Source organism: Gopherus flavomarginatus, chromosome 1 (genome assembly GCF_025201925.1).
Source record: "Gopherus flavomarginatus isolate rGopFla2 chromosome 1, rGopFla2.mat.asm, whole genome shotgun sequence".
Taxonomy (NCBI): Eukaryota; Metazoa; Chordata; order Testudines; family Testudinidae; genus Gopherus; species Gopherus flavomarginatus.
Genome location: NC_066617.1, coordinates 61,221,476 through 61,245,607, shown reverse-complemented (window position 1 = coordinate 61,245,607; position 24,132 = coordinate 61,221,476). Strand labels below are relative to the sequence as shown.

The window sequence follows — 24,132 nt, the reverse complement described above, 5'->3', positions numbered from 1 at the left end:
CCAGCCCATTGTTCCAGTTACAACTATTAGCTTTACATTGACTTACACTGGTGTTACTCTGAGGGTACTGTTTGGCCCACAGAATATCTATTACTGCTAATGATAGAGACGCTTGAATTTTAAATCCCAGGTTCAAGCTTTCAGGTAGTTAGAAAAAAATCTTGTAATCCATAGATGAAGCAAATAAACATGCACCCAGCAGTGCCAATTTTAGTCACATTTCAGTTTACAGCCAGACTTTAATGTGATCAGCTTAAAACAGTGGGACCAGATGTGATCTTATTTACACCAGTCTTAGGCCCCAATCATGCAAGTGTATACATGCTTAGCTTTACATACAAATAGTCCCACTGAACTCTAAAGGACTTCTCCCATGTGCAAAGTTAAGAATGTGTCTAAGGCCTGGATGCACAAAAGGAGTTAGGCATTGTGACGCTGAACAGCACAGCACCTGTATTTTAGGCATCTAGAAAATCACAGGAACACACTGCAATCCAGAAAGTCTGAGTTAGGCTCTTAGACTGTGATTCACAAAATCCAGCATGGTAGACAGGGAGCCATCTAAGCTAGCCAGTGGAACATGCTGATCAGAAAGGTATGCGCTAAGTCCCGCCTCTCTCACAGAGATAGGTGCCTAAATCCAGACTGCAGGGAGGCCCTTCTCTGCTAGTGATTCGGAGCTGGGGAACCCTCTTTGGAGTCAGGCACCTGTCCTGTTTTTGTAAGAAGCTGGAGCGCAGAGGAGGGAGCACCTTCATCGGACTATGAGATATTCTGATGTGTGACACCCTCAGTCTCTCCTGTTGAGCCTATTCCAATGTGGATAAACAATTAAAGCGTCATTGAGGTGGAGGTGGAGCAGAGCGAGCGAGCGAGCGAGTGAGAATGACTTTTTAGGCTGGTGGTCAGAGCACTCACCCGCGATGTGAGAGACCCTGAATCCAGTCCCCTGCTCCACTGACTCTAATCATTTATTCAGAGTGGAACAGCTTCAACAGGAGAGACTGAGGGAGCCCTGCATCAGGGTATCCTATAGCCCAGTGGTTAGAACACTCGCCCGAGAGGTGGCAAATCCCTTTTCCTCCTGGAGTCTCCCACATCCTAGGACAGGGATCAGCAACCTTTGGCACGCGGCCCGTCAAGGAAAGCCCCTGGCAGGCTGGGCCAGTTTGTTTACCTACCGCGTCCATAGGTTCAGCCGATCGCAGCAGAAAGGGCAGCCAGCACATCCCTTGGCCTGCACCGCTTCTCACAGCCCCCATTGGCCTGGTATAGCGAACCACAGCCAGTGGGAGCTGCGATCAACCAAACCTGCGGACACGGCAGGTAAACAAACCGGCTTGGCCCACCAGAGGCTTTCCCTGATGGGCCACGTGCCAAAGGTTGCCAATCCCTGTCCTAGGTGAATACCCTAATTACTGGTCTAAAAGCTAGAGAGTGAGGTCCCAGCTGTTTGTGTGAACTCACGTGAGGGGCCTGATCCCAGATCAATCCCTGAACATGACTTATCCAGGCAATGCTTATCTTTCCCTGCTTTGTGAATCATTCTGAGAGACAGGCACAGGACAGCTAGAGGGAGGCCGCAGTGCAAATGCCCAAAGACAGAAAGACAGATGACTCAGAAACTTTTACTGGAGCAACATGGGTGCCAAGGGAGTTCAGTGGGAGCTTTGTGAATCACAGTGGAGCCTAAAACTGGATTTTAGGTGGCTAAACCCAGACTTAGGTGCATAAGTCTGGGGTTTAGCCAACTGAATACTTTTGTGAATCTAGGCCCAAGTTTTTACAGGATCAGGACCTTGTATCGTAAACTTCTGGGGGCAGGATTTTTCCTTCATGTGGGTTCTTTCATGTGGGTTTGTGGTCTATAAAACGACCCGAACTCTACTATAGTATAAATATTTAATAACAATACTAAGTCATTCACTGCACAGTGAAGTTACTCCACTGGTGTAAATGAGAATACAGCCCAAAGAGCTAGTTTTTTCCATTTTTATATGTTGGTGTTTTTCTTTAGTCAGGCCTGTTATGACCAAAAAAGATGACATTTATGGTTCTTAGTGACACGGTGTAACTGTAGTCGTTGCTGGCAGTTTTATTTTGATTGGTTTTTAGTATGGGCATAACTCTACACCCCATTTGAACAAAAGAAAGCTATTGTGTTGATGCTGCAAACACATACTACTGTGACAATACTTGAAGTGACGGGAGTTCTCATAATAGTACTATTCTTGTAAGTCCTCTGAGGTAGCTAGGGATCCTAGGCACTCTGGTAATACAAGTAATAAATGCTAAGTACTAGTTCTGTGGTAAAAAATGTTGGTAGGATCAGGCAGTGTGGTAAGACAACATCCATAGTACTCAACAGAACAGAGGAAGGGAAAGCTAACAACTTGAAAAAGCACAGTTTTACACTGCTCTCATTAAGCCACAACTTAACTACCATGTTTTCTGTTGTTTTCAATAGAATCCAGGAACTACTTCCTTTGGAATGTCAGCATTTAACCTGAGCAATGCCATCATGGGGAGTGGCATCTTAGGGCTGTCATATGCCATGGCCAACACAGGAATTATACTTTTTGTGTAAGTATTCAAAAAGTGGCTCAGAAAAGTGGGGAGAATGTAATTAATGAGCTAGCATCAGTGTTTCTGTGATTAGAGAAAAATGCTTAAGTGAAGAACAACATTTTATAGATAAAGAGATTTTTAAGGTCTCCAGTAATGAAAACTGTTTAACAGTATTGCAAGACCCTGTCTAATGATGATAAGCCATCCTAATGTCAGCTGTGTTTTGTATTAGATTCATTGCTGGGAATTTATACTGTCTAGTCAAAAACCAAATTGGAAGGACAGTGTACTTCTTTCTCCTAAAATAACAACAGCATTCCCACTATTTCAGTACAAGCAATTCCACACAAGCAGTAAAGTATACATTTATTTATATGTTTATAATTATAACTTTGTAGAGACAGAGGAAGAATGCTTTGTGCCCATATAACTCTAGCCCTGAAACAGAAAGTGGGGCTTAATGCAAATATGGTTACAGATTTACCAATATTTAATGTCAGCCGCTCTCTCTAAAGTCTGTCTGTACCACTGAAGACAGAAATGGCATGTCGCTGACATACGGTATGTACACAGCATATGCTTTGATAGACACCAACAGACATCTAAGTGCAGACATCCCCAGCTACCCCTATCAGGTTGAGAGACAACATTTAAAAGTTGTCCCACTTTAGTAAGTGGCTTTAGTTTTATAATCTGGTTGTTTATGTGGGCCTTAATGCTAATCCTCCTTTGTTTAGTAGAAAGTGTAGAATGCAGGGTGGGTGATTGCTTTACATTACTGGAAAAAATTAAACCTTCAGATCAGCTTGCAGAGTTTTCTCTGTGAGATTCCTCTTGACTTTTGAAAGTTGTGTAACAAAAACTGCAGCAGGCTCTGAAACTGTATACTTGGGTCCCAAGAGAGAATGGCATCTCCTATTTTTGAATGCAGAGTTTTTGCCTGAAATTAAATATAAGGGTAGATGCTACCACTTTGACAGCTAACTACCTGACAGCATCTACAAATCAGGCAGTTAAATGTCTTAGTGAGAGCAGAAATGGAAACTGGTTTTAAAAGGGAGTGCTCTAGAGCCAAGAAACTTTGAAAGGCTTTTTAAAAAACTTTTTAGAGTTCAAAACTCTTCTTCCTTAGGGTGTTCAGTAATAACCAACCTGGCTATGAAGTATCTCTATTCCATTGTATATTAGCCCTGGCTAAAAAAATTCTACTACATCTTCTAAATCCTAACTGATAGGGTTCTACACATTCAAAACTACGGCTAACAAATCTTAAATTTTACATAAACACTATCATGAGCCAGTCACGTTAGCTTTGGCAGAAATAAAAATTGTCACCCTTAGACTGGGATAATGTTTAAATAGTGCCATCTAATAAAAAACAAACATAAACCCCTTTCTCCACCCAGCAGCTCACTTTCTGTCCTATCATAGTTTCATACTTTGGGGATGAGAACATTCTCCCTTCTTGTGCGGGAGAGTCTCATTTAAAAGCAGACTAGTTTGTGGAGGATATCATTACTTCGGTGTCAGGCATCTACTTGCTATACATGATCCTTTACTTATAGATTGTGACTTTAGTTTTCAAAAGGATTGAAAAATTCCATTTGCCAAATGAAAACTACTGTACTAATCCTAATTCAGGTTATATTTACTGTCACTAATGTATTGTTCAGAGATGGCCCGAATGCTCCCTTTCAGTGAGATTTTCCACAGGAAGGAAGAAATGTTCCTAAAGTTCAGAAAATATAACCCTGTAGGGGCCTCCCTGCTTTCTCCCCACATAGGGGAATGGTTTGCAGCAACATGGAGGGGAAAGGGGATGTGGTCTTGAAATTCCACAGCTCTACAAAATCCACAAGAAATTCAGGTCCCAACCCCACACGGATCTGCATGGTGGACCAGCACCTTTACACTGACCCCAGTGCCTCTTTCCTCTTGTACTATAGCTAATTCAGGAGCCTTGCTATCATTCGATTCCTTACGTACCTTTCTGCGTGGGGTAGAAGGCCACGGATTGGTATCTTAATGCTGCAATAATCAGCATTAACTCCCATGTGGATTTTTCACCCAAATCTTCTAGTTAATAGGAAAGTAGCTACATAGAGTACCCCAGAATATCTCCCCCAAAATATGTACAATTCAGTCATGCAGTGTTTATGGGAGCTTTTCATAGGCTGAAGGCAAGGGGGTGATCAGTATACTGCCCAGAATATAGTGACTCATAGACTTTGAGGCCAGAAAGGACCATAATGATCATCTAGTCTGACCTCCTGCATATTACAGGCTACAGAACCTCACCCACCCACTCCTGTAATAAACCCATAATCTTGGCCAAGCAACTGAAGTTCTCAAATGATCATTTCAAGAGAATCCACCATTTACACTAGTTTAAACCTGCAAGTGACCAGTGCCTCATGCTGCAGAAGAAGATGAAAAACCCCAGGATCTCTTTCAATCAGACCCGGGGGAAATTCCTTCCAGATCCCAAATATGGCAATCGGTTAAACCCTGAGCATGTGGGCAAGACCCACTAGAATGACACCTGGGAAAGAATTCTCTGTAGTAACCCAGAGCCCTTCGCATCTAGTATCCCATCACCAGCTGTTGGAGATATTTGCTGGTAGATATTTGCCCTGAAAAAGTTACATAAAGCATTAGTACCTTGCATCAGTAGTTCTCAAAATACCAGCCACTGAAATCATGTAAAATTGAAATAGTACGTAGAGGAAGCTTGAGGGTAGTCAGAATTATATGAATTCAAGAATCAGTATCTCACAGTCTGTCAGCCAGGGTTAGAAGCTAGTGCTGTATGCTTTCAGAAAGCAAGATTTCCAGTGTCATACAGTGGTCTTTGCTATCTCTGATCATTACATGAGATCTCTCTATAGATCTATAGTGTCAAATATGAGCTCCAAAGCTCAGGCTCCATGGTTCATAAGCAGCCAAATGCTCTGATTTTCAAACATAGGGGGTAGCCAACAGCTCCCATTGAAGTTGTTACAGTTTTTCAGATGGTTCAGAGGTGCTGGGTAAGGAGACAGGGTTAAGTTACATGTCAATAAATGGGTGGGAGTCTAAGGCCTTGGATGCTGGAAGGTCCGCTTATGCGGAGCCCAGTTAACTTCACAGGAGCTCTGTGTGGGTGCAGGAATCTGCCTTCGCGGGACAATGCAGAATCAGAGCCTCAGTGAGTCTAAAGAAGTCTATAGAGGCAAGCTAAGATGGTGTAACATGCATGTTCAGGTTGCCAGAGGGTGTATAAATAAATTACTGCCTAAGCTTACCTCTGCCTTATGGCCAATGACTCCAGTACTCAAACTGGTTTGGGGACAATGTACATGTTAAACTGATGGACAGCAACTCAACATCTGTTCTGTTAAGTCAATTTATTATCTCTATTGTCAGCTTCAAGATTCTAATTTCTGTTATTCCTTACAGAATCCTACTGCTCAGTATAGCGATATTATCACTCTATTCAGTTCACCTTTTACTGAAGACCTCAAAAGAAGGAGGTATGAGGACACTGTTGGTTAACTGAATGTTCATTGCATGCACATATTTCTCCTTTAAATGTGTTTAACAATGTGCATTTTTACAGCCCACCATATTTTCTTTTTGCATCTAGGCTCCCTAATATATGAAAAACTAGGTGAAAAGGCATTTGGATGGCCTGGAAAATATGGTGCTTTTCTTTCTATTATAATGCAGAATATTGGTGGTAAGGGCAAAATGTTCTTATAAACAAATATTTTAAAGCTTAATATTTTTCTCCATAATGAAAATAAACACTGGTCTCCCTTGGTAGCACATGTCCTCAGACTGATGTGGATGCCATCATGGATTGAGCACAGCGGAGTATATGGTTCCCAGTGATATGCATAGGAAAAAAAGGCAGACACATTAGTTTTCACAGTAACAGAAAAAAATAGGAGAAAGGTGCTCAGCAATTGATTTTTCCAGCTCAGTTATCTCTTGACGCCACATTTTATTTTGGGCCTGATCCTGTGAGATGTTGAGCACCCTCAGCTCCCACTTCCTAAGAGCTTGAACCTGCAACCATCATTCACACAAGTAGACTTCACTCACATGAGACATCCCATTACATGTATAACAGTCCCAAGTTATTTCCCATGTGAGTAAAAGTTGCAGGATTGGCCTTAGCTCACTGGAGATGAAATGTAAATGTGTATGGTCTCAGTGTTTTAAAACTTGGTACTGTTTGGAAACCTCTATAATCTGGCTGCCAATCACAATCAGCCATCCAGAGCAAAAGAATCTTGTCAATTATATAGCAATTTAATAATTATACTAAAATAGTAGCCATTCAAAACAGAGAGAATTGCACAATTAGTTCTTCTCTTCTGATTGGCTACTATGACTCTTCAAAGACTCATCTATGAGTGCACAACAAACATGTGTGTCTCAGCTTCTGTCCTTCCTTACTGAAGCCCAGATATCAAATACAGTTTAACTAGACAACGGATTATACTTAGTTGATGAGAGAGGAATGTAACACAGGGAAAACAAAGGTTAAGTAGTTAGACAGCTTGGAAAGAGGGGAGTCAGAAGTTGAGGCAGCCAAGTTTATTATTAGTAATAGATGGAGAGTTCTGAGGAAAATAGGCTATCAGAGTAGCAGGATTTACAATAGCAAACAAAGAGATGGGGTAAGAATGTATATTTCAGAATAACAGCAACTCGAGTGCACTGTTAATTCAATAATAAATATATCACATTCTAGGGCTGAAAGCTACGTTTAGTTCAGAATATGGCTCTTACCTTATTAATAGGTAGCACTGTCAAGTTATCATCTGTGTATTCGCACTGCCATTTATGGTAGGTAAATGGTGATTTGAGCACCAAAATACAGAACTGTCTAGGTACCATAACTTAGACACCCAATTCTGAAAACTGGACTCAGTAGTTCTTTTCATCTACATGTTCACAGAGTTAAGCAGGTTTGACTAAAATCAATGTATATATTGCATTTTCAAAATAATATATAGTTTGTTGTTTCTCTTATTTTTTTAAAGAATGTTAATAGTAATGACCCTGCATTGGGATTATATTGTTCTACTTTACTTAGCTGATATGTCTGTTTTTTCAGCAATGTCAAGCTACCTCTTTATTATTAAATATGAACTTCCTGAAGTAATCCGAGCATTTCTACATCTTGAAGAGAATTCTGGGTATGTCTGTTTTGCACAACTTATGACTTCAATGAAAATATTCTAGTTAACCTTGGCAGAAATGATTAATATTGGTTTGATTTGTTTTTCCCCCTCTTTAGAGAATGGTACCTGAATGGTAACTACCTCGTTATACTTGTGTCAGTTGGAATTATTCTTCCACTTTCCCTTCTAAAAAATTTAGGTAAAACTATTTCCTTACTTAAAATATATTATTTTGTTTCTTATCTTGATTAGTCATCTGAATTTATGTGTGGTTTAACTGCATGTTTATTTTTTTATTCTTTCTTTGAAGGTTACCTTGGTTATACAAGTGGATTTTCACTTACCTGCATGGTTTTCTTTCTCACTGTGGTATGTGACTATATGAAATATATCAGTAGCTATAACCAAAAGTAGGAAATACAGAATCTGTAAATAATTAAGAAATGTTAGATGTCTTCTCTGTACTTAGTTATTATTACTAGCGTTTAGAGGCCAGCCTGGTCAAAACCCTATAGCGCTAGGCACTGTATGTGACAGTCGCTATCCCAAAGAGCTTACAGTCTAAAAAGCAAAACATAACAGGTGGATGAGACAGGTGGAGGCAGAGTAACAAAACTAATAGGATATGATCAATTCCTAGCCAAGCAGGGGCAGTAATCACAACTTGCCATCTTAAAACATTAAGTTTTCAGCCACTAATGTTTTCAGTCAAGGGTGTAAATAGAAGCCACCTTTTCAAAGCTATAGACTTGTGTTGACATTTTCTATTCTTATTCTAGGTAATCTACAAGAAATCTCAAATACCTTGCCCTCTCCCTGTCCTGGAAAATAGTATTGGAAACTGGACCTACAACAACTCAGTTCCAATGCACTTAGTGATGTTACCAAATGAGTCTGTTAATTCTAGAGTGAATTTCATGATGGACAATACACCTGGGCACACCATGGATTTTGAGGAGGCAAAAGACTCCCTACACACAAGTGGAGTGGAATATGAAGCCCATAGTGATAGTGATGACATGTGCCAACCCAAATATTTTGTGTTTAACTCACAGGTAAGGGAGATTCCACAGAATCTGTCTATAGCCATTAATTCCACAACTAAACCGCTGCCAAACACGATAAATTCAGATGATTCAGTAGTGAATACTCATATTAAACACCTTTGTTTTTCAGACTGCCTATACAATACCCATCCTGGCATTTGCATTCGTATGTCACCCTGAGGTGCTACCAATATACAGTGAACTTAAAGAGTAAGGCTCTTAACTTTACTTTTAAAAACAATTGTCACACACTTCCATAGTTAACCCAGTAGCAATTATCAGATCATGAACAGCAGATATTGATGATAAAACATACATCAGGATTACTGACCTGAGGTTTACCTTTGTCAGTACTTACCTTAAGGACCATAAATCTTGGTATTCCTTGAAATGAAGTGAAATATTTGGAAACATTTCTATTATGGTAATGAATTCAAGTGTTGCAGAACATCAAAAACATCTTCATGAGTGAGGCTCCAGTCCTGCACCTGTATCTGTCAGTGCTCACCTTTACATCTCTCAGCGTCCCATTGACTCTAGGTTGGTGCAAAGATCTGCCCTGCAGGATCTGGCTGCAGGAATAAAGACTGTATCATGTAGCAAAGATCTTCTCATACGGTCTGACTGAATTCTCATTAGTCAGTAATTATTTCTTTCAAATTTATGCTACAGCCAATCAGATGCAGTAATTTATCACACATGTTCATGCTAGCCAGTTTACATTACTCCATATTTTAGCATTGTTGAGTTTTGAGGAAGTAAACTTATGGATGCTTAATGCCCATTTCCAGCCAATCCTAATTCAGGACTTTCTTGTAAAAATATTTAACGACGTGCATTTTAAAGAAGAATTGACCTTACCTATTCTTCTGTTGGTCCTTGATCCTCAGTGAAGCTCTGCATTGACACAAGTGTGCGTTCATGGAAAGCCAATGGTAGGCTTGGGGCCTAGAGTTAGGAACAATGCTTTTATATTTTAGCACCTACATTTTTACTTAAAAAGCCTCAGCCTGAAGTTGATGTTATATAAATACATAGTTATAATACATTTACATTTTAACACTATCAAGTTAGCAATTGAATATAAAACCTTAATGTATACAAATTGTTCTGAGCTGTTCTGTACAGTGTGATACTGGGCTTTGAAACCCACTTCAGTTTGTTATAACATTGATTTAGGTTTGAATTCACTAACTAGTGACAATGTTAGCAGAATACAGCTTGGACTGTTACTTCACTAGAAGGTACATACAATATAAACTTTATAAACTATTTACATTGTTATTCTTCCCTTCTTACCCAGCCGGTCACGAAAGAGGATGCAGAATGTTTCAAACATCTCCATTGCTGGAATGCTGATCATGTATCTGCTTGCTGCTGTCTTTGGTTATCTTACCTTCTACGGTGAGTCAGTGAGTCAAAGCCATATTCTCTGTAAAAGTTTCTCTCTTCTTTTAGAGGTTATCAGTACCTGCTGGTAAGAATGAACAGCTGTGTGTCATGACTGCAAGCATTCAGTAAACAAGAAGCTGTAGATGTCACACTTTCCACATGGCCAAAGGAAGCCAAGCTGGCGATACTCTAATGCTCAGCAGGTTTTCACAATACAATGGAGCACTTCTGTCTCTAGCTTTTACACCACTGTTACACCACTGTTGCAGCTTCACCTTTCCTGAAAACACGTGCAATACATTCTAGTGTACAAAAGGCCATAGGGAGGGACTACCGGGTATAACTTAGTCTGTAGACGTAGTAGACCATATGTTACTGCTGCTGCTGCACTCAGCTTAAACTTGCACTGCTTTTTACTTTATTAGTTCCTCCCTTATGTCATGGAAGCATATGGCACGGAACAGTTAGTGCTGCACATAATTACTGCATGTGGAATATTTTCAAAACATAAGTGTCCACTGTACCTTTTAGAGAAGCAGTTTAGTCTAGTGGCTAGAGTGCCAGACTGAAAGCCAGGAGTTCTACACTCTTTGGGGAAGTCAGTTTGCCTCTCTGTATCTCAGTTTCCCCATCTGAGGCTTATATAGCACATTTTGTAAAGTAATTTGAGATCCTTGAATGAGACGCATTATATAAATGCTGAATGTTATTACCACCAATATTTCTACCACAGAGGGACTGATGTTGAGCAAAACTGCATTTTTTGTGTCTAATCAGTAGCATGTGTCTGATCACAACTGCAGGGACACACCCTCTTTCATCTTGCTAAGTTATAAAATCTTAGTTTTGAAAATATAGATTGTGCCTGTATGAGCTTAGCCTGTTTTAATTTTCTTTTGTAGGAGAAGTTGAAGATGAATTACTTCATACATACACCAAAGTGTACACCTTCGACACCCCTCTTCTGCTGGTTCGCCTGGCAGTGCTTGTAGCGGTCACCTTGACTGTGCCCATAGTCCTTTTCCCTGTAAGTAAATATATCTTCTGAAGATTAAATCTGAGCAGCCGATACACATGTACTGTAATTATCTATTTTTACATTAATTTTGTCATACTTTAACATTTAAAAGAACTAAGCCCCCGGATTTTGTGACATTTTCTGTTTTCTCATTTATATTTTACCCGAGACAAACAGCTGCACTTTCGAGCAACTTGGAGTGCTGAACATTTAAAAACTGAAGCATATCAAAGCCAAAGGCTTATTGCCAAGTATATCTGTGGTCTCCTGTATATTGTATTTAACAAGATTAGCAAAATTAGGCTGGCATGTTAGTGATCCTGAGCACCTTCTTGGGACAAATATTCGTAATAAAAAATAACAATATAAAGTGAGCACTGTACACATCGTATTCTGTGTTGTAATTGAAATCAGTATATTTGAAAATGTAAAAGAGTCCAAAAATATTTATAATAAACTTAAATTAGTATTCTATAATTGTTTAACAGTGCGATTAAAACTGTGATTAATCACAATTAATTTTTTTTTAGTTAATTGCTCGAGTTAACTGCATTTAATCGACAGCCTTACTTTTTATGCTCATATTTGAAGTAGTGCATGTACTAGCTTCTGGGACGCCATACAGAACCAAATCCAACACTGTTATTGATCGAGCTCCAACTGTCTGCATCACATGCTCTAGCAGCTCCTGTGCAGCTGACTGATCCTCTCAGCAGTTCTGGGTTTCTCAGAGTACTGCTGCATGATGGCCTTTGCATTACAGCAAGGTTACATTTTGAATCATAAGTCCTGATGGGTATTGTTTACAGACATACTGATGTGTATTTTTAAAAGCAATGATAACTGCTCAGGTAATATAATATATGCCCTTAGAAATATCTTTGAGAGGTTACGGTGTAACCCCAGTATAAAACACACACAAAGTGATCAACTCAGCTAGCTTGGATTGAGTCCTGAAGCTGTGGTGTAAATATCATTTTTGTTTTCACAGTTAAACTATTAACCACGGTGATCATTTTGCAGTTGAAAATAGGCTAAAAGGCAACACCGTTTTGATTACTGCTTAAAAAAAAACCACATCTGCCAGATTTTTATCCAATAAAGTTTTAGCAATTAGATTCCACGGTCATAAAGTGCTCCATTAAGGTAACTCCAAAGAAGCAGTGTCAGATATTGTAAAGCCAGTGTACTGAATGATTCTATATGGCCAATCAGCCTAGCCAGCTCAGCATTACTGAAGTATTACTTCAGATGAACAGTGTAGAATGAATGATGAAATTTACACCAACAATTAGTTTTTCTCTACATTTTTAATTTTGAGAACATTATTTGTAACTTTAATTATTTGAAGTATTTGGCATTTTTATTCTTTTACAAAAAATTATACTTCACATATCAGAGTTTTTAAATTTACTTTTGTATGACGTTAATCATCAATGAAAGTTAAATATGGGTTTCATTTGAAGTGGAACCACATAGCCAGATATAACATACTGGAAATGTCACATAACGGAGTAGAGAGAAAGAGACTAGTGCTTTAGCTGGTATAAATCAGCATGAGGGCCTGGCCTAGAATTTTTAAAGCTGTTCAATATTAAATTCAAAATCTATTATTTTAAACCCACTTATCTCTTCACAACACTTAGACCTGAAACTCTAAAATGCAGATCTCTCAATATTTTTTTAAAATGTAAAGACTCCAAGTTTGACACAAAATCATACTCCTACTAAATTACCCAACTAGTTCAGAATCAGCTGTTATTTTAAAAGATGGGAATGATTTGGAGCATATGTTTTTTAAAAGTATATGAACATATACTGTTCTACTCCCACCCTGAGGATCTCTTCACCGCTTTGCAATATTGCAGTGTAACACTATCTGCTGTTGCCAAATGGATTTGCTGTTGACCTTTTACCTACTTATCTCTGCTTGTACAAAAGCAAAGAAACTATGTTCAAAGCCGCGATGAAGTCACAATGAGCAAAGAAAATCTGTTCTCTATAGTCTTATAAATACAGTTTTGACTGTTATAATCATCATATCTGCTTAATTTTTATTTTGTTATATATTTTAAAATGGAAATAAATTACAGTTTGATCTTGCTACCACTGAAGTAAGTGGTAAAGCTCCCACAGAATTCAGTGGAATCAGGTTCAGGTCTAAAATAACTCATCTGATTATATTTGATACATACATACATACATACATTTTTCCTCTGCTAGTCAGTATTTGTTATGGGATTCTTTGTATTTTCCTGATACCAGCACCTTTTAGTGGAAGAGATTTTTTTTCTCCCTAATTTTTACACCCTATTTCCTTGTCTTCTACCTGGTAAATATTTGAGCTTCTGTAATAAACTGTGAACTCAAGCCTCAAACTACATCCATATGGTAAAAGAGATTGCATTAAGGGAAGAAAATGAATTGAAATATATTTTTTGTTTAAAATTTCCCACTGGAAAACTAGCACAGATCTTAAAAGAGCAATGAGTTGCAAAATCCACTATCTTCTGCTTTTATTTTTCCTGTTACAGATCCGCTCATCAGTCATCGCATTGTTGTTTCCCAAAAGGCCATTCAGTTGGATAAGGCATTTCCTGATCGCAGCAGTAATTCTTGCATTTACTAACACACTTGTAATTTTTGTGCCTGCTATTAAAGACATCTTTGGATTCATTGGTAAGTTTCATGAATATTTTCAGTTGTTAATCTGTATCAAAACAAAATGCCTTACTTTCATATATAGGAAGTGAATTTTGTCTCATTTACAATGCAGTATCTTCAGTGCACTTATTCCTGATTTTGCACTGGAAGGGTTAAAAGAAAAAAAAGAGCCTGAAAATGACTCATCCAAACTAAATGGTACCAGACTTTAGTTGGCAGCCTGTATAAGTCACAGAGAACAAAAAATGTCAAGAAGTTTCATTTCAAATTTTGAGAGTTAAGAAACTCCACCATCTATAGAACTGGTCAAGATGTATTGAATTTCCAAATTTGGATTAAAAAAAAAAGAATTAGGAAAAAGATTTCTCTCCCTGACTCCCCACCACACACACACTTGTTTTCTGTCAGTTTCAAAGTGTTGGCTGAGGAGTCAGGAGATCCAAATACTCCTGGAGGAAGTCTCCCCTGCATTTATAGCACTGGTCTCCTTTTCACTGTTTGTTTTTTACCCACTCCTGGTCTGTAAAGAAGGTCTATGTCACTCAGCAGAATTGCCAATATAGTTTATGTCTCTTTTTTATTATATTATTGGTTAGAAAACTTTCTACTCTGAATGAATCTTACTATGCAATGACAATAAATATGAATAATTGTATAGTAAGTTAAACCACAGTGGATAGAATCTTGCCAGGGATGAAAAGAACAGCTTTCCTGTCCAGAGTTTGGGAACTGTTACTCATTGAAATAATCTGAATTGAACTATCTGATAGAATTCATAGCACAAGCCCACAGTTTACTGTAACCTTTTTAAAGGAGTATGACTTTTTGTAATTTTCAAAGGCAGAAATATGTAGACTTAGGGAAATACCACAAAACTGCTATATTGTTGATAATTTATTAGGATAAAGAGAATGTCTTTTAGTTGTTCTAAAAAACAAAGGGGGAAAACATGACAGTCCAAAGTGACTGGCCTCTCTCTGATATGCAGCTCGTTTCTGAAGTCAAATAGTTATGGGAAAAAAGCAGATGATGCCTCTCAAAGAAATAATAACACTGCTATACCCTATCCTTTGCTCCCAAAGGGGATACTTTTTTCAGTCTGAAAGGTGAACATGTAAAAAAGTTATGACTAACTGAAAACATGATGTTATAATGAAAACCTTTGCACAACCTGAACTATAGCTGAGCCTGTAGCTAACACTCCAGGTATACTTTCTGTAAAATGCTGCACATATTAACCAGAACTCAATTATGGTTTCTGCTCCAGGTGCATCGGCTGCCACAATGTTGATTTTCATTCTTCCTGCTGCCTTCTATCTACGGCTTGTCAAGAAAGAACCCTTGAGGTCAGCCCAGAAGATTGGGGTGAGTAAAGTAGGGGGAATTACAAGAGGAGTTTTTTTTTGTTTGTTTTATTTTGTTACAATTAGCTCTTGTTTCACATTGATTGTTGCAATTATGAGCCCAAATTGGCTTCATTAGAATTAATAACCAGTATCAGGTCTGTGGGATTTTGCCCTGTATTGTGAGCTGCAACACTAGCTCTTACACAAGGGATGGAGCTGACCAGCAGATGGTTCTAAAGTCCCTCAAAAGAGCAGTGGAATCCTACTGTCCTTGACTAGCATTCAGGACATTAGTGCTCTTGAGAAATGCCAGGCTTGTTTATACAGGGAGGTTAAACCAGATTAAGAAAAATGAATCCGGTTTGAAAATGCTTGTGTACACAAGACACACTTAATTGTAAGTAGGCTTGGAAGGATTAGGTCAGAGATGGCCAACCTGAGCCTGAGAAGGAGCCAGAATTTACCAATGTAAATTGCCAAAGAGCCACAGTAATACGACAGCAGCCCCTACATCAGCTCCCCACCCTCCAGCCACCAGAGCCTCCTGCCCACCAGCAGCCCTACCAATCAGCACCTCCCGCTCATTCCCTATGCCTCCCACCCACTTCAGTCATTTGTTTTGCTTGCGCAGGGGAAGGGGGAAGTGGTGGCATGGGGGCTGAGCAGGGGGGTGAGCGGTGAGCACTCCCTGGCACATTGGACAGTTAGTGTCTTTAGCTCCAGCCCCAGAGTCAGCATCTATGCAAGGAGCCACATATTAATCTCTGAAGAGCCGCATGTGGCTCTGGAGCCACAGGTTGGTCTCCCCTGGATTAGACTCTTAATTGGTAAATGCAAATGAACATCAATTTCACCATACACACACACAAACCACTATACAAAAAATTTCCATCAATAATAACTGAAATTTACAGATAGGCAAAGTCAGAAAAATGTCACGTAAGAACTTATTAGCATTTGATTTAAAGATATTTGCTCTGTATATTTTGACAATTTGTGTTTTAATGGTTATAAAGCTTTAACTTTTTGAATCGCAACATCTACCATCATTAAGTAACTATTGTCTGACACCCTGCCATTGTGTGATTCCCCCATAATTTCCCACAACTGTAAAAATGTAAATGAACAAAAATCAAAAATGCTTAAAAATAAACTGATATAATCCATCAAAATTATATTTAAAAAAATTGAATTCTGCCATGCCTAATTATAACACACTAAATCCGCATTTATTGCAAACTGTGGAGTTCTCCTTCAAAGTGAACTGAGTTCAATGCAAATCAAATTAGTTCAGTCCATTGTTCACATGCACGCAATGCTGCTATCTCACACTGCTTTGTGGGCAACTATTACTGAGCTGTCTGTTTACCTGTGTGTCCCCACCTGCTCTGGTGTCAAGTTAATTGGATGTCCTCCTCCCCACCCCCATTTAAAAACTGGATTGGGGTCAGAATTTGCCCATTTAATGCTGGATGATAGTACATCAGCACTGCTGCGATATTACTTCAGAAGCCCTACCACATGTCTCAAACAGCCACTTGGAGCTGTGCTGAGCTGTTTGCCATCTGGAGAGACGCACTGGTCAGTGAAGCAAGTTCTTGTGGCTAGCCACAGCCACCAGAATAGAGATCTTTTTATGGAGATTTCTAAGCATATGTCCACAAGGAGTCACTACTGGGGATGCTGACCAGTGCAGGATAAAGAGAAAACAGCTCTGGAGAATGTACAAAATATATTAACAAAAGATGAAATCCTATTGAAGTCAAGGGCAAAATTCCCATTGACTTCAATAGGGCTGAGATTTCACCCTTAGGGTATGCCTACACTGCAGGAAAAAGAAAAGATGTAGTCTTAACCTGGGTTAAAATTCCAGTGAAGACATAGCAACTTTCAACTCAGGTTAGCAACCCCAGGCTTCTCTATTGGCTTTACCTTGAGCTGCAAATCCAAGTTAAAAGCCAAGTTGTCTTGTCATCACTGCTATTTTAATCCGAGTTAAGAACACTTTTTTTTTTGCAGTATTTGCATACCCTGTATTATTTTAAAAATAGAGGGCTCATGTATTGCTCCTAATCTGGGCATAGTGCTTCTATTCATATTTTTGAGAGTCTAATGTACAAGCTGAAGGCAAGGTGTAGCTCACAATGTTACCCACATTGCAATGCGAATACCTGCAACATGGTTAGTGAAGAAGCAATGTTTGGCTGCTGGAATCCTGGCTGGGCTGGGGTAGAACTAGACATTATAAATGAAATTATTTTAGTTTGGCTTTAGATAAGCATCATAAAATTAGAACAGAACAAGATTTATCACTGCAGCATCTGCTCCAGAGTGGCGAATAATCAAGCATGCAAACTTGACTAGATTGTAAGCTGTATATGCATGAGTCTGTCTCTGACCTTTTCTGCTAGAAGAAATAATCAGTGTAGGCATAAGGAGGACTGGTAGGACAGTACATGGGACCCTCCTGTACCAATGCTACTTGTGTTAAAACTGCATCTATCTATTCATAGCATAGTGGAAGTTACCTTTGTAAACTGGTACAGGCACCTGTTTGAGAAACATTAAATGGACAATCATTTTGTGATGGGCTAAATGGCAATGTGTGGCTGCATTAACATTTGTTTTAAACCACATGTAAAAGGCATTTATTCATTTCAAACAGTCCCTAATTAACATCTAGACATAGCACACAACTGCCACATACTTTAGAACAAGTGACTGTCTCTCACAGAAGTAGTGAGCAGTGGACTAGAAGGGAGATTATACGTCACAGTTAACAGGGATATTGTAACGCTGATTAATAGAGGTATTTAAGATCCTACTTGAGGTAGGTTAGTAAACATACAGGAGACATGGCATATATATCCACAGCAGGTATCCATATCATGCTAGGCTCTAGCCAGTGATATCAATGTCTTCTTTTCCCATGGAGAGGGGAGGGATAGCTCAGTGGCTTGAGCATTGGCCTGCTAAACCCAGCATTGTGAGTTTAATCCCTGAGGGGGCCATTTGGGGAACTGAGGGTAAAAATCTGAGAACTGGCCCTGCCTTGAGCAGGGGGTTGGACTAGACAACCTCCTGAGGTCCCTTCCAACCCTAATATTCTATCAACATCTATAATTTCTTTAAACAAGTATCTTTTGGGAAAGTATAGATTGAAAATTAATCAGAAAAGATTTTGATAATATATACAGAAATATAATTATTTGAAATATTTAACATGGAAAAAGTTTAATCTATACATATTAAATAGATAAAAAGAATAAACATTTAAATAACTACATTACTATGTAAGATATATTTTTGCAGATTTTTGGAGCAAAGTTGTGTCTATTCACTGGTGTTTCTCTTTGTGTCTGCAACATTCAGAATTTATCATCCTTCACTTAGATTGAATACAATGTTAATTTTTGTGGCAGGAGTTGGAATGTCCTAAAATTATGCTCATTAAAGGTCCCAATTCAGAATCTGAGAATGTAAGTCCCATTGAAGTCACTGGGACTTAACTACATAATTAAATTTAAGCACGTACATAGTGCTATCCTGAATAGGGATGGACTGAAGCACATTCATATGTGCTTTCCTGAATCAAGGCATAAGGGCTTACTATCAGAAGCTGTTCTTGCTATCCGACCATGTGTGGCCATTTTTAAAGGTAAAACAAAACCAGAAGATACATAAATCATATTAGTGTTCATACTAATGAAGCAAGTAAATACTAGCAAGTAGTTGTTTAGGGCCCATTCTGCAAAGCCTTGCTCACATATGGTGACATTCACCCCTGTGCAGAGGCACTTAAATTGTGAACTGGCTTCATGCTGGCCCTCTATACAGAAGTAACTTTCACCCAGATAGGTTCACTGAGGTCTGGTCTACACTGGCAGGGGGGGAGGGAATCGATCTAAGATACTCAACTCAGCTACGAGAATAGCGTAGCTGAAGTCAACGTATCTTAGATCGACTTAGAATCACTTACTTTGCGTCCTTGCAGCGTGGGATCGATGGCCGTCACTCCCCCTTCAACTTTGCTTCCACCTCTCGCTGAGCTGGAGTTCAGCAGTTGATGGGAGAGCAATCGGGGATCGATTTATCACATCTATACTACACGTGATAAATCAATCCCCGATAGATCGATCACTACCCGCCGATCCGGAGGATAGTACCTTGAGGAACTATCAAAGATTGCTCATGCAAGTAGAACTTCATAGGTTCAAGCCCCTAGTAGGGGACAGATATAGAATGTGATTTCAGTAGAATTATTCTGTGACTTAACATATTTTCCATATTAATATGATTTTTTCCCCCAACTGCAGGCTCTGATATTTCTCATAGTTGGCATAATCTTTATGGTCGGAAGCATGACTCTAATTGCATTGGACTGGATTTACCACTCTTCAAGTTCCAAACATCACTAACCTGTGCAGCCGTGAAAGTACGTCTCAGACAGGAAATGCTTGGATACCATGCTCCAAAAGACTCTTGACACCTAGATGGGAGTGTTATTCCTAGCTAATAATTGCAAGATTCCAAAGACTGTGACTAGTAATGCCACTAGAACCTATGGAATACTAAATCATCCTTCTTTCAAGGGATAGTTATTTATACTTTAAACACCTGTGCTGAACATTTCTAGCCGGGTTATACTAAAACGTGTGTTGTGAATTTTTTCCCAAAAGCACAATAAGGGTAATTGTGCATATAGTCTTCAAACATCGATTTTTTTTCCCCATTATTTTGATAACTACAGTTCCTAGAGTACTGGAAAACAAAGCAGTGTCCAAAAAATCAGCTAGTGCCTTTTTATAACTGAAATACATGGATATAGCTTAAAAGCAGGGCAGAAGGTAAGAGAAAGGCCCGGAACTACCTAGGTGGTCTGAAATCTAAGTATCACTGTTCTTTCAAGTCAGGAGGATGACAACTTTGACCAACCAGTCAACAAAGCTGATTGTTAAATTTGTTGTTACCTGTACTGTCAGTCATCAGGTGTGTTACAGCTGTTAAACCCTCATTCAAAATAAAGCAAGAAAACATGCCAACATGGGCCCCAGTCCTACAATCAGATCTGAGTGAGCAGACTCTTGCACGGATGTGACTGCCCTATAAGGCAGGGTTCCACCTGCATAGATCCAGTTGCAGGGCCGGGGTCTGTATTTAAATAAGACTTCTACATAGCTATTGTTCTGTTATTATATATATCTGTGCTGGGAGCTGCAGGTGGTTCTGGTGTGGGGTTTGGGTTTTTTTGTAAACAGGTGTGAATTTGGGTCACTGAACAAGTTGTATTCTGTCAATAAACTCGTCTTCCATTATAACTCAGAGATTTAAGGAGACCACAAGGCATGTGAAAGCACACCACCCAGTATTGTTTGATACATTTTTATTTGATGTGTTCAGTGCAGGAAACTGTGATTTACTATATATATTTATGTATATATTCTTTTTCTCTACCTATCAGAATGTTAATGTATGGTACATTATTTTTGATTTTTTTGTATGTGTAGTTCTTTGTTTTTATAGCCACAAACTTTATACTATTTTGAAGAAAACAGATTGGGTTGTTGAGTCTGTAAAAAGTTCATTTTTATGTATCAGTGCTTGACAGATACCGGTGAAAGCCCAAGCTGTTACCTGTGTAACAAGACACTCTAATGTTTACTACAGTATCATAAAAAAATTGCAAGAATTCAGGCCCCTGTTCTAAGAATTGTCAATATATGCTATACAATTCTGTATTTTTGCCCTAGATTACAAAACTAGGTAGTTTCTACTGTTGTTATATTTTAGCTTGCATATGTATGCATTAGCATTAAGTCAACATATACAATTAAGCTATATAATTCAATACAAAGGAAAAGGTATTAATTCAAGAGCAAGTTTATCATTCTAGGCAAAACAAAGAGAAGTTACATATTACATACATGGGTGGTTAGTTAGCACTCACTAGCTTAGGGGCTCTGGCCGTTTACTTAATGACATCTGGGGTAAGTTCTGATCTAATTCAGACCACACGATCTCTCCATTCTTACCAGTGCAAATCAAGTCAGTGGAATCAGATTAGATTGACATAAAATGTGACTGAGTGGAGAATCAGGCCCACTGATTTCAGTGGGATTAGACAAGTTAGGGGACAATTCAGCCAATTGTTTAAATTTGAAAATTAAAAACTATGGTGTATTCAGCCATGTATTAATTAGTAAAGCCATGCAGAGTTATGGTTTGTCTGACTAACGTATTTAGTTTGTTCTAGAATTGACTGTGTCTGTGTGTGCACACACACAGAGCTATTAATGTCTCAAAGAAATGGTCCCAATTGAGTTATATCTTTTTGTGTACTATTTTATTCTTATATAAAAGTACTGTAACCTTGGTATTCTGGAGCACATTTCTATGTATGTATTCATTATTAAGAAAAAAATGCAATATTATTTTGGTTAGGATCTTTAAGGGGATTAATACAAACAAGGGAGTGCATTGCACTGATACAGACCATCTTCAACATCAGTGTCTGATGCTATAATCCTTTCACACATGCAAAATTCCTGTTGACATCAGTCAAAATTATGCATGTAGAAGGACTGCAGCATTGAATTATAATTGTGTTTTGGTTTTGGAGGGACTGCTCATCGACGACTTGGAAATGCATTCAGATATTTGGTAATCATTTAATCTAACTCTCCTGAAATAGAACTGCAGTAAAGATACAACTAGAAAAACTATAGGGAAATAGTGCAATCTGCCGCCTTTTCACTGCATGACAGTATTTGGTTTCACATGAAAAATGAGTGGTTAACTTGAACCTGCCATAACTGTGTTCAGAAACAGTTTTCAAATTCATTATAAAATGTCAAACTTTACAGCTACAGCATATTTCCCACTATATGCAGAGTTAGCTGCCACACATATTGCGGGATAAGCATAGCATTATATACTAATTTATTTACCATCTCTTGGGGATGGCTGAAGTTGAATTTTCTTGTTCATTTTGTAATATTTAGGCCTTGGGAGGATTTTTATGACAAAAATGTATACTGGTGCATAATAAATTAACTTTTCAAAAAGACTGCTGATTTTTTTTAAGTTGGTATGATCTGGTTTGTTTTTTTAAATGAGGCAAAGAGCAAAGCTAGAAGCAGCACTCTCTAGTGGTTAGAGCAGCAGCCTGGAGGTCAGGAAACTTGGGATCTATTCCTAATTCTTCCACTGTGCTGCTAGGTGACCTTGGGGAAGTCAATTAACTTCGCTATTTATCAGTTTCCTCCATATGTAAAATAAGAATAATACTTAGTAACTGTTGATAAGTGCTTTGAGATATTTGGATGAAAGGCACCATATAAGTGTACAGTATTATTATATCAAAATCACAGGCCATGCTTTTCAAAAAAGACTATGATTTTGACTAATGATTTTGAGTGTCCAACTGAGACGCCTTAAAGTGGCCTGATTTTGGGTAGCTTAACACTTTCTGAAAATGAGGCTTCTTTCAGGTGTCTCACTTTGGGCACCCCAAATCACTAATCATTTTTTAAAATCTTGGGCATATATTTAACTGAATCTTTGTGCCGCTAATAGTATACAAAAAATATTTATGACTTTATTGGCCTTTGGGATGCACATACAAGGTTGATCATTTATTTACTTTCTCTGCTTAGTTAACCCAATGGATTGTGTGACTGAACATCCAATGCAGTAGCATAACCATGCCGCCTACCGTGACTTGTCCTCTTGTGGAGCGTTTGGAGACTGAAACTAAACAATTTTTCCTTGAACTACCAGCTCAAGCTGTTATCCAATAATAAATAATATTAAAATACCCTTCTCACATTAAAAGCCTCTATTCTTCTTCTTTTATATCAGGCTTTGGGAAAATTCTGCCTTCTACTCTTGTTTGCAGCACTCTGGCTGCTACTGCCCTTTCTTTCCTCTGCATCCCCCATAGAGAATATTACTGCCTTGCCTACTGGATCACTGTGTCATTATACTTTAATATCAGGCTCCGGGTATGTGTCACTCAGCTAGAGATGTTGTCTACCTTCACGTCTAAGCCACCTCAGGGAAATTGCTCTGACTGCTGATTTTGCTTCTTGCACATGCTTTATTTATCTCTCTCTCTTAAGTGCTCACGGCGCTCAGAAATAAAAGTCAGACTCTGATTATCCAGATGGAATCAGGAATGCTGAACTTACTCAACTAGACAGATGATCTCATGTGATTAATAACATTGGGTGATATTGCTTCTTTTTGAATAGAATGAAACTTACGGATCATTTAAATTCCGAGAATCAAGGCTTGAATACAAGTTTTTAAAAGTTAATGGGCTATTCATATTAAATAAAGATTACTCTAGTAGATAGAAATCTGCCAGGTTTGCTTCCTTACCTACAGTATTTCCAGCATGCATTACAAACTCTGATGGTCAGATGGATTTGCACATAGGGGCATCACTAAAACCTTAAAAATTCAGCCCTCTCCTGAGAGATTTATATCTCCACATATATTACAAACCAAAAAGGTAGCAAACAGTGCCACCTCCTTCATAAAATAACTTCTTCACAATCCCCACTTTTGCATCTGTTCATAGATCTGTGCAGTTTCTACACTGCAAAGAGAAGTTAGCACCTAGAAAAGGTTGTGTGACTATATGCATGTATATTACATGCGTTATGTGCTCGATGATAGAGTCATCCAGGATACTTACTGGGATATCCAAAATATAGTAGCTATTTGGAGTCGATAGCATATGGTAATTTTCTGTTTAAAAACTTTAAATTCGAGCTGGAGTTTTAAAATGTTATTTGCTGCTAGCCTTTCTTTTTGACACGCATGTTTGTCTGAGGAAGAACATAGCCCAAAATATGTTTCTCCATACAAACTGTTGGAACAGAAGCACCAGATCTTCAGACTCAACCATGACAAATGGC

At 38.6% G+C, this 24,132-nt stretch overlaps 1 protein-coding gene across 4 annotated transcripts in view; it reads left to right on the top strand.

Annotated features, from left to right (window-relative positions):
* The window catches only part of SLC38A4 (solute carrier family 38 member 4), a 72,520-nt gene extending 49,513 nt beyond the window's left edge, over positions 1–23,007 (top strand). For all 4 annotated transcript variants that reach the window (XM_050923741.1, XM_050923731.1, XM_050923722.1 and 1 more), the window contains 13 exons: positions 2,468–2,583; positions 6,007–6,080; positions 6,194–6,286; positions 7,676–7,757; positions 7,859–7,941; positions 8,053–8,111; positions 8,522–8,797; positions 8,919–8,998; positions 10,092–10,192; positions 11,083–11,207; positions 13,733–13,877; positions 15,130–15,227; positions 19,525–23,007. In XM_050923741.1, coding sequence (XP_050779698.1) covers positions 2,468–2,583; positions 6,007–6,080; positions 6,194–6,286; positions 7,676–7,757; positions 7,859–7,941; positions 8,053–8,111; positions 8,522–8,797; positions 8,919–8,998; positions 10,092–10,192; positions 11,083–11,207; positions 13,733–13,877; positions 15,130–15,227; positions 19,525–19,626 — 1,434 coding nt within the window. In that variant the 3' untranslated portion in view covers positions 19,627–23,007. The remainder of the gene's footprint in view (positions 1–2,467; positions 2,584–6,006; positions 6,081–6,193; positions 6,287–7,675; positions 7,758–7,858; positions 7,942–8,052; positions 8,112–8,521; positions 8,798–8,918; positions 8,999–10,091; positions 10,193–11,082; positions 11,208–13,732; positions 13,878–15,129; positions 15,228–19,524) is intronic.
* The last annotated feature ends 1,125 nt before the right edge of the window (positions 23,008–24,132 follow it).